General features: G+C 39.1%; 1 protein-coding gene across 1 annotated transcript in view; it reads left to right on the top strand.

The window, feature by feature from the left end:
* The window catches only part of LOC103768059 (potassium channel subfamily K member 10-like), a gene marked incomplete at its 3' end in the record, with an annotated part of 44,196 nt that overhangs the window by 27,523 nt on the left and 2,815 nt on the right, over window positions 1-13,858 (top strand). Inside the window, exons 3-4 of the mRNA XM_008935189.1 lie at window positions 6,906-7,023; window positions 9,518-9,678. Coding sequence (XP_008933437.1) covers window positions 6,906-7,023; window positions 9,518-9,678 — 279 coding nt within the window. The remainder of the gene's footprint in view (window positions 1-6,905; window positions 7,024-9,517; window positions 9,679-13,858) is intronic.

The following is a 13,858-nucleotide window of genomic DNA, read 5'->3' as shown; positions in this document are numbered from 1 at the left end:
GTCAGCACCTAGCTACCACTGACGGAGCCATTTATAATGAATGTTATTTGACTACCTGAAAGTCTTTAGGTGAAAACAGATCATACTTTCCAGAATGACTCTGTTGATTCACCTCTCAGCTTTGGAGAATATGGAAAAAATACAAAAAGAAATCCTTCTACTACGGGAGTGGCTCTGGAATAATCTTTTGGGGAGAAGAGGAGAAGACTGTCATGGTTTTTACAAGGCTAACATTGGAAAAAATATATCCCTGTGCCTAAGTTTCAATCATTCAAAGGATTCTCCTTTGGAAAACCTATAAGGAAGATGTACAGCACTGTAAGAGGAAGCTGTTAGAATTTAGTATGGAGGAGACATCCTTTCCAACTTGTTTTCCAATAACCCACTGCAAATATTAGCACTGGTAGCACAAATGTGAACTGCTGAGTCCCGAGTGTGACATTCACTCATAGACTTCAGAAGTAATATAGTGATGAAAGCAGTGCAAATCCCTAGGAAGATTGGAAGTATTTTACATTTCCATTTAGCTCTTGGGTTTTGGTTCCAGTCTATCTAATAGTAACACAACGACAGATAATTTGTTACTAACAATAGCGAGTATTTCACAGTCTGGTCTATATTGTCTAAAGCCACCTTAAGTGACATTTAAGAACTGTACATTTTTTAGGTCTGTTTCTGCTTCTAAAGACATTTGTTGGAGTGAAGCCAGTTCATTATTTAATATCTTATGTGATTTCCAACTTGGTACAATGGTGACTATCAGAATAAGAAAATACAAAGTCATGTGCTCTATCTTGACACTTTGGAGTTTTCAGAGTTAGAGAGAAGTGAAATCTCAGATAGGCTATAAGAAAATGAAACTTAATGTGCTTCAGGTGCGTGTAGCTCTATTGTACCCATTTGAACAAATAGCAGAAGACAGCAGGACTCATGGTACTGGGCATACAGTCAAAAAGAAAAATAACACTGGTAGTTACTTCTACTAACACGTTATAAAACTTTTTTCGTTATTGTTCTTATATGTCATAGTATAAGCATATTAGTAGCTAGGGTAAAAAAGAAATCATCTTGCGTCTGTGATAACATACGTACGCTTAGAGTGTATAATGGAGAGGTTATGCCTCTTAGAAAAGGCAGGCAGGAAGAAAATCAATGTGTTTTGGTGAAGTATTTCCTTTAGACCTGATAAGGGTATTCATATTCTGTTTCTGTGTAGCCTGGGCACCATGTATGAGTAAAAACTTTTGTAATAAGCCTTGTTTCATAATGACCCCTGCACAATGAAGTAAGATAGAGTGGCTTGTGACTGTAAAAAGGTCCTTAGGTTATTGGTGGGCTGCTTTCTTCCTCCTTTTCCTTCAGGGTTCAATTTAGGAGTGTGAGTGATTATAGTGTATTGAAAAAAATCACCCACCTGGGAGCTAAGTCATATTATTAGCGTCCACTAATGACTACAGCAACTCATTAGTTAGACTGTATGCTGAAAAGGAAGCAGAGCTGGAAACAAGCTAGTCAGACTGTACTGGCTAATTATTTTATAAAGGTTCAGATTTTGGAACTTCTGATTAGTGTTCTGAACTGCTTTTGCCCTGAAGGTAAGCAAGAAAGGGAACATCCTGTAAGGATGTTTCTGTTTTCAGCTGCTTGACCGTTTCACTAGTGTCATAAGTCAGCTTGTCTTTTCAGGGTGTGGCTTTCATGTGCTAGAAGAAAGCTCTAGATGGAGCAGAAAAAAGAAGTATTTTGAGCTAACTATGGGGATAACTTGCCTGTTTCTAAAGAAAAGAAAAGAATATTTGAACTGTGAAGAAAAACAATGGTAAATATCTGACTATTGAACATTCTGTCTGTGCCTCTCGAGGTTGACTTCTATATGTTCCAACTTCCCATCTGCCCTTGATCTTTATTTAACTTATTCCCCCTAAAATGATATTAAAAGAGAATTCATATCATCTAGATCCTGTCTAAGGTGATGCAGGCACCCCAGTTTGTAACTCCAGTCCAGAGATACTCCAGTTGTGTGGGAGACAGACTGAGCCTAGGATGCTACAGCTGGTCTGTAGCTATGTTGCTTCCAGATCTAAGCTAAGAAGTTCACAGGGAACTAAGCCCTTTGGACTGTGCATGTCCCTTGTTGAATGCTGTAGGTCTGTCCTCAGACACAGTGCATGCATGACAACTGAATCACTGTAAGTGTAGGTAGATCACTGTCTGGCTGATTGTCACTGAAAGACCTTTATGGGATTGGCAGAAAGATTTAAGGGATGGGTTTTCAAAGCTTACTACTTTTGATTATACCTGAAAAATAATTGCTAGCCTTGGTCCTTCAAAAATGCTGTTGTGGAAGAATGAATAAATGGGAATTTATTATAAGGATCTCTTAATCCCCTTATGAGGGGTAGTGAGAATAAGCAGAGACATAAGAAGTACAGAGGAAAGGAATTATTAAGGAATTAGTCTTTAAAAGCTGCTTGATCATGAGAAGCGTCCTAACAATCATAACAGAGAAACATCAGAGCATTGAAGGCAATTGAAACAACTTTCTGTGTGCTTGATAGGAATCTGCTTCAAAAATAGCTATAGAGGGAGATAATCATTATTGGTTTAGCATGATCTGTGGAGAGGAATTAATGGAAGTAGAAAAAAGATTACATGAATTTTTGTTTCTTGTAAAATTCCTAACCTTGGTTGCACATAGTGTACATCCTATGACTAGCTCAGCACTCAAGAAGGGTATTACACTTGTCCTTGGAAAAGATTTGTCTTCTTCATGCTTGGGATCTTACTGGAGAATTTAAAGAAACATAAACAAGTGAACTGGATAAAAGCCTTCTTCCAAGAGAAAATCAGAAATAATCTGTTTGGTTCCTGCCTCATCAGCTTCACTAATTCCCAGCTGTCTTGTTGCCTATAGGCATAACACCAGACTTTGTCTTGATATCGCTGTCTTAATTAGTGATCAAGGTACCTAATACATTAGTGAAGGCTGGCATGCACTCACACACCAAGAAATCATAGAATAATAGAAACGTTTTAGTTGGAAGAGAAGTTTAAGATCATAAAGTCCAACTGTTAACCCAGCATGGCCAAATCACCACTAAACCATTTCCCTCAGCACAACATCTATGCATCTTTTAAATATCTCCAGGGATGTTGTTGCCACCACTTCCCTGGGCAGCCTCTTTCAATGCTTGACAACCCTTTTGGTGAAGAGATTTTATCTAATGTCTAATCTAAACCTGCCCTGGAGCAACTTGAGGTCATTTCCTCTTGTTCTGTCACTTGTTACTTGGGAGAACACTGACCCCCTTCTCACCACAAACTCCATTCATGTAGCTGTAGAGAGTAATGTCTCCCCTGAGACTTCTTTCCTCCAGGCTAAACAACCCCAGTTCCCTCAGCTGCTGCTCAAGGGCTTCGCTGCCCTTTGCTGGACCTTCATGTGCCTTCAGTCCCATGCAGATTCACCAGACCATACCTTCTGATTACTGAGGGACTGTACTGTGCTGATACAAAAAGAGCTGAGAGCAAAATACCTATACAATGATGGGAAGCCAAACTGAAAATTATTGTCAGAAATATATATTAAAAAAAAATAAAAAAATTGAGTACTTGTCTTTACTTTGGTAGTTCTGTCATGTCCCTCACTCCTTTCTGCCTATCAGCTTTAGGACACATCCTTTATTTGAACAGCAAGAAAGACAATTTCAGCCTTTTGAGGTATTCATAGTTATTGCATTCCCTGCATGGGTGGCATTTCAAAAGGTAAATTACTATAGTTTAATAATTATTTATTAAAGAAGAATTTTTTTTTTCTAAATTCATAAAAATATTGAAAATACATGCACTGTGCATGTATATCCTCTTGAGAAGGAAAAAGGGATCAGGAAAAGAGTGTGAAACAGCTAGTTTGAAGATCTGTTACTTTTGATGATCCTTAAACCATAAAGATACCTGAAACTGCAAGTTTAAAATGTCTTAGTTGTGTAAGGCTTGCCAATGGAGCAGTTAGAGCTCTGGTAATTAGTTCTTTTACTTCTCCGAGATATCCTGAGGATGCAGCTCTTCAGGTCATGCTGCAAAGCCTACCTGAAGTTTCACAGATGGGAAACAGTTGTAAAATTTCATGGTCTGTGTGAACTGGGAGAGTCTTGCCAGTGATAGTGTACTTGTTTGATTTTGTGCCAGTCTTCACCTAGAAGGTTACTTCTGTGTAGGTGGACTTGTGATGATGGTAGTAAGACACCCTTTACTTATTCAAGTTACCTGAAATTGTGTATTTAAGAGCTGCTAACTGCAGGGCTGCTCTCCTCTTACATCTCCTTTTCTGTCTTCCATTGGTGCATGCAAAATACTATGTATTAAGAGACAGCGTTGGGATAGATGAGTATTTATAAATGCATGATGTCAGTCAAGCGTTAAAGAAAAAGAGTTTGTTCTGGGCAAGAAGGGAGCCTGAGAAGCTCTAAGCTACCTAAGGCAGCAGGACACTCCTTCACTTCACAGGTCAGTGCTTGGCTCTAACAGATTGGCCAAACTGTATAAACTCAGATGTGATTAAAGTGTTGTAATTAGCTGGCTGACATTCACATAGTCAAGAGGAAGGCAAGCAGCATTCCTTGGCACTACGTAACATGCTGGGGTAGCTGACAGTGTGTCATGCCCTATTTAAACAGGCAACCTGTCTCTTATCCTGATTTATGCTCTTCTGGGTAAACAAACAAATGATCTCTGCTTTCACACCACCTGCAGTATGTCAGCAAGTGGTACAGAAGCCCTTTCAAAGGGTTTCATCCTAAAGATTGCCTTTCTCTGTATCTCTGTTTCTTGAGTTATGGACAGTTGCTGAGGAACCCTGGCTCTCTGCCCACAGGAAATACAGCCAGTCCAGCCTGGAGCTTGCTCATGCTGTAACTTCACAATCAGTTTAGCTTGGCATGTAGCAGCTCTACTATTAAAAAAAAGGTTGTCCCTTACTGATCTCTTTAGATATACCTGGCTTCTGTTTTTGCCCATGCGCCTCTTCTCCACTCTTTTCCGTTTCTGTGGGACTATGTGATGAATAACTAAAAACTGGGGAGCAGAAACTAGCCCGAATGAAAAAATGTGGTAGAGGAACATTTATGGCAATGAAGTAAGTTAGAAAGATAGGTAAAAAAATGAGTGAGGAAAAGTGCAAAACGGAAGATGAAGAAAAGAAAAAAGTGTGATAAATGAGCTGTCAGAAGGAATAGGAGAAAGAGAAAAGAGTATTGTGAAAGCTAGGGATAGAGGAAGTGTTAAATGGATGTATTCAAAAGTCAGTGCTAAAAGCAGAGAATATGAGGTTATAGAGATGATCAGGAGATAAATCATTGACAGGAACAGATGAGAAATGGGGCAATGATAAAGTAGAATGGTTAACCTTGCTTTGCACATAGGCAGTGTAGAAAAAGGTGAAATAAAAAAAAAATCACAGTGACAATTCATAGATCATATGTCAGAGGGAAGAGAGAAGTGGTTAAAGAAATGGAATAAAAAAAAGTCAGCCTTGTATTGATAGGTGGGAATTCCTATGTTGAATAAAGTCAGACAGAATAACTAAGATGCAGCACTTTGCCTGTCCTGTTGAGCCTGGTACTAAGTTCAGTGAAATAACGAAGACTAAAGGCTGCTGGGAATATTTAGGAGGAGGAGCAAATATCAGAGTGAGAGAGAAGAGGAAGATCTGGCAGTAGTGTGAGTAGCATGATGACAGCAACGTGAAGTGAGTTTGGAACAGAATGGGAGAAAGGCAAGGACCTGGAAATGGTAAGATGCAGAGAGAGAGAAGCTTTGTTCTTTTGCATTGGTTTTATGGGAAATAAACTCAGTTGGGAAAGTTTGGGAAGGTAATGTTTACTTTGTAAGGCAGTCATTTTAGTTGCTGTTCCAGAGTAAAATCTGAATTTCACTATGATAGGCAATAGATTGGGTGAGATCCACAAGCAACCTAGAGAATATGTACCAAAGGACATCTCAGAAGTGAATTTGGAGCAATTCAGCTCAATGTGCCAGATTCTGATGAGAGATTTATTTCTGTGCTGATGTATTTAGATCTATCTTTCTTTGGACTTTCTTTGGAAGCTTCAATGAAAGGCAAATGTGTATGTCCCCATGATATCATACAGTGCATTTTTAGAAATACCCCAGCAAACATTCAGCAGGCTGATATGTCTGCCTGTTTTGATTCAGTGCTGTGTGAGACACAGGACAGTGCCCTGGAAGCAGCATAGCTACCTCAGCTTCTGTTCTAGATTTAGTTTATTCAAGCGCTAGCTGGGAGTCTCTGTACAGTGCTATATTTGTGGACATGCGATTGTGTCCGGTGTAGCTACCTGAAAGTTGTTTCATGATGTTTTCACCTCTATCCTATTTGTTAATTTCAAATGGCATATATATCTCCCATTTTTTCTTTAGTTAGCATAAAATATAAATACCTTATTCAATTATTAATTATCTGGGAATTAAAATCCATGGCTGACTAGTTTAATTTGATTTTATGAATGTTATTTGTGTTTCCCACCCTTCTTGCTGCTTCTAACAGCACCTGTTCCCATTGGGGAATTTTTCTTTTGGCAGTTATTGCTGCAAGAATGATCTCTTAGTGGTGCTAGTCCTTTACTTCTCAATTGCTTTGTATCTTTTGTCGTTTGTCTATGCAGTGTATTTTTCTTCCACCTCAATAGCTATTTAGTTCAGTCATATATTCAGCTCTTGTGTATGGAGGATGCTAATATATTTTGAGCAGCTGTTTAAAAAGTTTAAAGCTGATTTCTAGGACCGTGTTCCCATGGTCCTAGAAATTTGCCTTTGGAGCCTATATTAACTTGCATAGAGTATGGTAAGGCATGCATTAGGCTGATTTGTTGTCTCTGTCTTTGCAGCATGCTGTTGATGCTGATAATGCAGGAGTCAGTCCCATAGGAAATTCCTCTAACAACAACAGTCATTGGGACCTTGGAAGTGCCTTTTTCTTTGCTGGAACAGTCATCACAACAATAGGTATGTTTATTGTTTATCTTTTAAAATACATAGTCACGCTGAGACCTAGATATTGAAATAAATGTAAGGAAGGTAGATCCCAAAGAAATGAAGTGGCTGAACTGTATTTCTCCATTCTCAGAAGGCATGCCTCTGGTGTGTGTCAAAAGCACGGAGCCTCCACCTAAATATCAGAAGCTGTTTACATTGTTAGGGTAGAATAGCAATGCTGAACTGAAAACAAGTGTAGTTAAACCTTTATAACCCTGTTCTTGATGTAGATGCAGATGGTCTTAATTTTCACTAAAATGTTCAAAAAGCGGTACCCAATGATATAACTATCTATAGTTGTTGGGAATTTGGATTTTAGTTTTATAGATGAATATACCCATAAGGGTAACTTTCTTCCTAAGTACATAAATTAGTTTTGGCTTATGCTCTGAATTTTGTTATAAGTAATTCTTCTCACACCCTCATTGCTGATAACTATATAGTGTTTTTATAATTTTAAGCTTGATTTCAGTGTTCCCATTGTTAGAGGTCAAGAGACATGATTCTTTGGAAATTCCTGGCAAATTGTTGCCTTTTCTTTGCATTGCCTTTGAGTATTCTTCTGGTTTAAATATTGGTTAAAGAGCTTCTCCACGTTACAACTGTAATGCAAAACTGTATAGACATCACTGTATAGACAAATAATCTGATAACTGCATAACCACTCATTAACATGTAAGAATCTGAATTCTGCAAGTTCTTTATGCAGGTAATATAGCAACAACAACAACAACAAATTCTGTGGCAGTTACAAGTCTTGCTGTGGTCATCACCTCAAACAGTGGAGCCTGTGCCTTTGGCTCTGCCGTTGTTTTGTTGCCAGAGTGAAAGGGCAGTTGTATAGAGGGTATTCTTCCCTGTCTTCCTCTATATATTAAGCTACATTGCCATGTACATTTAGCAGTAGCATAGAACCAGTGGGTGGCAAGAAAGAAAACAGTTTGAATCAAATATAAGATAACTGTCCCTTAATATTTGTTTACTCAATAGACCCAAGTGAAAAGCTTTTAAATTATTCATTAAAATAAATGCCACTATGAAGGCACAGTTTATGTAGGCATATTCATTGACGTGCTATTTAAATAACTTATTAAAAAGAGCTTGGATTTTTGCCCATATTTGCTTTGAATTCTCCATGTGTGGGATTTTTATAAGCTGCATGATGTGCATGTATTGTGTCTGGGCATGCAAATTATTTTAGTTTCTCTACCCAGAGCCCTGGTAGGGCTCCTCTTAGGCACTCAGCAGACTACCTAGTCAACCTCAGTTCACTAGCCTCTTGAACCTGGATTTTCTTGGACTTTTACGAGAAATCAGGAATCATGGATACACCCATAAAAAGGACTGTGGGTTAATATTCAATATGTGTAGCCAGAATACAAAACCATAACATTTCAATAAAAACACCTGATCTCAGAAAGGTGCAAATATTGCTGCCACGATTCTCATTTTTTCTCTTTAACATTAAAATTTTAACAGAAATACCATGGTTACTGGAATCACAGTGCTCTGTGTAGATTCCTAAGGTTAAATTCATATGGACGGTGCAGGGAAGGGAAGAAATTCCTGAAAAAAAATATGGTGACTACATGTAGTTTACAGCATGGGACCCGTGGATAGCTGTATTTCTGCCACTATCAGATCTCCCCGATATTTCATCTGGAGTTATAAGACTGGGAGTTGAACCAAAAATGTCCAAAAATGCTTGGGCCAAAATAAGTGATTTCATTTGTGATATGCAGCTGGATAATTATGTCTTGGTCAGAATCTGTCATCTTTTCAACAGCACCAGGTTACTCAAACAGAGGATAGAAGGCAGGCACATATGCACCTTTATTACAGTGTCAACAATGATTTTTAAATATAAATGGAGTAGGATCTTCAGAGGGAAGGCTCAAAAACTCCTTTGTTAAAATCTATTTAAAAACCACATGAAATACAAACGTTAGTCTCTTTATTGTCAAATTGAAAGGAGAACTGAATAAAGAGTTCAAGAGGAGATTCACATAGTGTGGGTACAGCTTGGAGGCTTCAGTCTAGCTAGTTAGTGTGATGTGTGGCTGAGGAAATAATGAGCTAACCACTGAAAGTGAGCCTTGTCAGGTGAGTCACACTCCCACCAGGAAGCCACTGGCACAGCCCAAGAGAAGCAGCAGCGTGCAGGCACCAAGCCAGCACAGAGGGTTTTTTGTGCCATGACAAGTCAAGACACATTAATTAACCAAATAACAACTTTAGACGGGACCTGAATGTATATTAAATATGGGTAACTGAGGCTTCAAGAAGAACTAAATCATAGGCAGTAGCTCACCTGGGAAATGACATCATGCTATGGAAAGTCTAAATAGGAATTACAGGTGGAACAAAGGTATGCCTGAAGGAACAGAAGTTTTTCTAAAAACAATATTTTTTCTAAAAAGCCGTGTATAAGTCCTGAGAGTCTGACAATTGTTTTTCTCCTCAGGGTACGGTAAAATTGCTCCAAGCACTGTTGGAGGCAAGGTTTTCTGCATCTTGTATGCCATCTTTGGGATTCCACTCTTTGGCTTCTTGCTGGCTGGGATTGGAGACCAACTTGGAACCATCTTTGGGAAGGGTATTGCAAGGGTGGAAAAAGTTTTCAGAGTAAGTTCACTGTCAGTGTTTTGCTTGTGTTGTATAACTTGCTTTTAATTCTGTTGCTGTTACCTGCGGTCTTTTTTAGATGTTGGGCATCACGAAGAAATTACTTGTCTAGCTGAGATAATGCTTAACATTCTCAGGGGCTTCTGTGGTCAGTGGCGAGAAACATGCTTCTCCAGATGGTGATGCAGGTGTTATAGAGAAAGCTCTGAATTTCTTGAGGCTATATCTGACAAATATATTTTCTAAGCTAGGAAAGCTTTTCTGAAGTGCTGGGGTCTGAATCCTGAACCCTGAATTAAAGTTGACATATGGATGATTCTCCCTACTAGACAGAGGATTTTTCTCTCTGTTGGGAAACTAGCTGGGTGTCTGTTCCATAGACACTCAGGTGTCCTGAGAAATGCGTGATTAAAACCAAAACAGCGGAAGTAGCATTCCTTTTGGTTTTCTCTCAAAGCTTGGCTGACCTTGGATGAAAACCAATGCGGAGGACAACACCAGGTGTCCCACTTTTGAAGTTATTTTTGAAGGTCGCTTATGCAACTGGGAGTTCTTTTTTTCAACAGTATAAGAGCTGGCCCCGCTCGCAGTGGGTGGGGGAAGCCTGCCTATGGGTGGACACACCATGTAGGGTTTCCCCATTACCATTTTTCTTTTGTCATTTGGTGGACAGGGTTATACACAGTTTCCTTCAATATTGCTAAGAATCGGGCATGTGAAATATTCCTGATATAGTCTGCAATTTACATCCATCTTAGTAACTACTCTTAATATCAATGGTTTCAATTCATACAGTTATTTTAATATTTCACATATATATGATCATCAATATATTATACATATGTACTTTATATTGCTAGCTAATGCAGAATATAACAATCATTATAATTTTAGTAATTATTTAATTTATTATCATTCTATGTTTACATTGTTAGGCTCCATAAATATTGGACCTAATCAGATGAATCCACAAGTAGAGTAACAGTCCTTGATTTAATCCTGAGCAGTGAAAAAAATTTAGTTCAATGTGTAACTATTTTTTCTTTCTTCGTAAGTGTCTCCATAATGAACTCATTTAGCATGTTTGTCAGCGTGAAGCCACCTGCTACAACCTTTAAAGAGAGGACATAAAAATTAGGAGAATAGCTATGAAAAAACTAAAAGCAACAAACATAGGCTAAAAAGACACTAAAAAGCATACTAAGATGTTGGGTGGTGTTCCTCACAAATATTTTGAAGCCAGTAGAAGGGTTGCTGAGAGCGTATCAATGATCTAGTGATATAACATACTAAATTTCCAGAAAGATTTTGACACATTTTCTCATCTAAGGCTATAAGGAATGAAGCTGTGATTGGGTAAAAGAGACAGTCTCACACCTCAGTACATGTTAAAAGGATAAATGGAGATTAGGAATGGACAGCAGTATTATCAGTGTGATTTTACGGGTGTCCTTGCGGGGATCTTATTGTTTTAACAGAGGTGGCCTGGAACGGTTCAGGGAAGAAGATGAATATACAGGTGACAGTGTCTGCAAATTATGTCTTTAGATCTTTCCAAATAGCTAAAATGGAAGCTGCAGAAGGATGATAAGATAATAATGGAGACGAGTGCTGGCGATAGAAAATAATGCATATTTCTTAAGTTTGAGGAAAGAAATCCTAATATATTTATACAGGGATAGAATCAATTTTCACTACTCTAAGAAGGACCTGGGATTACTGTGGATGGTTGTCTGAACATAACACTGCAAAATTTAGCAGCAGTTAAAAAGGGAAAAAATGGAGTTGAAAACCAAAAGACCATTTTGCCATGATGTTACATGACTCGTGTCAGGGCAGCAAAGACTTCCTGAGATCCTTGCAACCTTGCCATCATCTGTTCAGGTGGTTGGGATTTGAATGCAACTTGATCTCATATTGTGGTTAGGATAATTTCTGAAACTAGGTAAGAGGATGCATAAACTGTCAGGTGAGAAGGAGAAGAAGGTTTCTCTGTCATTACAGCAGTCTTTTCACCCAACGCATTTTCTTAACAGGTCTCTTGTTCAACTCAGAAGTGTAACTGTGAGGTTGATCCCACAACATGGAAGGGACAGCTTGCCCCTGGCATGTTCTGGCACAGATGGAAAGATGAAAGATTCCTCCTAGAGGAGTTGTGCTAATGCACTTTTGTTGCCTCTGACATCACCTGTGTGGACATGACCCCACCAAACCTACATTAATTAGAAGCACAAATTAGAGCCTAAGAATGCTACATTTAGCCATTGCAGTGACCAGCCCATGCTCTCTGTGGAAATTTTAAGAACAATTTGAACTCCATAAAGGGGGAAAGAGATCTGCTTTTATCAAAGACACACTACCTCCACAGTATTGACAGAATATTTCAGCAGAAGAGCTGGACACATGCCACTGCTCATCTTCTATCCAAAATGTTGCCATTGTTTCAGTGTGTAGATACCCAGAAAAACAACTATTAATTTGTGACTAGGTAGGTCTGGAAGTATTTAATTGCAAAATAAAGCTTTGCAAAACCAGGAACTTTTTGTGTACCATTTTAGGCAAGGGAGGCACTGGCAATGATGCTGCCTGGGATACAAGGAGGTATCCTAAACACCACACATTGGCTAGTCTAAGCCATCTCTCCTGCTGGAGTAACCATGTTTGGTACAAGTAAATAAACATCAACGAGGTCAGAGAGGTAAACCAAAGCATCCCCCACGATGATCTTATGTGCTCAGCTGCTGATTATTCTTCTGTGTCCCATCTTCAAGAATATAGGGAAGAATCTGGCTACTGCTCTGTTCTCACATGCATACAAGTGTGATTCCCCAGAAGATGGATATGTACAAGATCACAAGGTTCGCTGTGCACACGTGAATCTTGTCACAAGCGTTCAGTATCTGGGTTCAGTGATGAATCACTTCTCCCAGCTCATCTGAGAAAACCATGTACAGACTCAAAATCTAATTAAAATGTTGATAATACTTAAGTGTAATTTTCACCTGGCAAAGCCTTCCAGACACTACAGAAATGAAATATGTATCCCAGGGTGACATAAAACCATAAAAGTAGTATTGTTTTCTTACATATGTGAGTGATCGTATGAGCAACTTGAGACTGTTTCTATAATAAACAGCAGAGCAAACCCCGTTCTTCTAGCTTGCTCTGTACACACAGACACTGCAAGCATCTAAAGATAGAAAGGAAGGCATTCCATAGGCAGAGTGTGCAGTTACAGCAGCAGCTGTCATTATCATGAGTTAAATATAGGCTAAATTCAGATAGTCTTCATTCAAACCTTGTAATGAGTGTTTAGAATCTCACTGGAAGCAGAGAGGATGAGCATAACCTGACAGTTCTTCCCTCCTCTTGCAGTGCAGTACAGATGCAGACATTCAGTCTGGACACAATGTGCTTCTGAGATCATTCCAGGAGTTTATGGCTTCTAAGGTGAAGTCACTATGAACAGTTCCTGAGCTTGGTTACTGCTTTCAATCTTCTGGCTTACAGCATGATGCTGAGGACAGGTCTGGCAATGCAGCTTGTAGGGTGTGAATTGCGATCCAGGGATGTGAGCGAGCAGCCTGAGACAGGGATGGTGGCAAGTCTGCACCCTTGAACTTCAGTATCTCCAAAAACCACACTACTTTGTGCAGAAACAGAATGCCTCTGTAAACAACTCACACTTCACTGAACCAGGGACTTGTCAGCACAGACGCATCGGCTACCTAACTTGCAGGTTTTCAGCTTAGAGAACCTGTTTGCCCACTGATCTCTTGAAAAATGGTTTGTTCTAGATTTAAGGGGCGTGTGATGAAAATGATACACATTTTTTTTTTCTTTTTTTTTTTTTCTGAAAGACAGCAGTAGGAATTAGATTAATCTTGAAACAATCCTAGGAAAAGTAGTTCTTAGTTGGAAGATAGGGCTGGGGTGGGGGCAGGAGTAAGAGAAGTCCCACTGAGCTGGTGGAAAGCTTTCTTTAAGCAACTGCCAAAATTTTACCTCTCTCTCCCTTTGCTCTCTTTCCTCTTTTTCTTTCTCTTGGTTCACATCAAACCTGTAGCGTTATACCTGACAGCAGTGCAGAACTCATGAGTGAATTCTCAGCAAGGTTTGTTGTTCACAGAATTTGTTTGGGGTTTCCTTGAAATACCACCTTTATCCCTTCTTCCCTAGG

The sequence above is a fragment of the Merops nubicus genome, unplaced genomic scaffold (assembly GCF_000691845.1).
Source record: "Merops nubicus isolate BGI_N331 unplaced genomic scaffold, ASM69184v1 scaffold1342, whole genome shotgun sequence".
NCBI lineage: Eukaryota > Metazoa > Chordata > Aves > Coraciiformes > Meropidae > Merops > Merops nubicus.
Note: the sequence above shows the minus strand (reverse complement) of the source record. Positions and strands in the feature narration are given on the sequence as shown.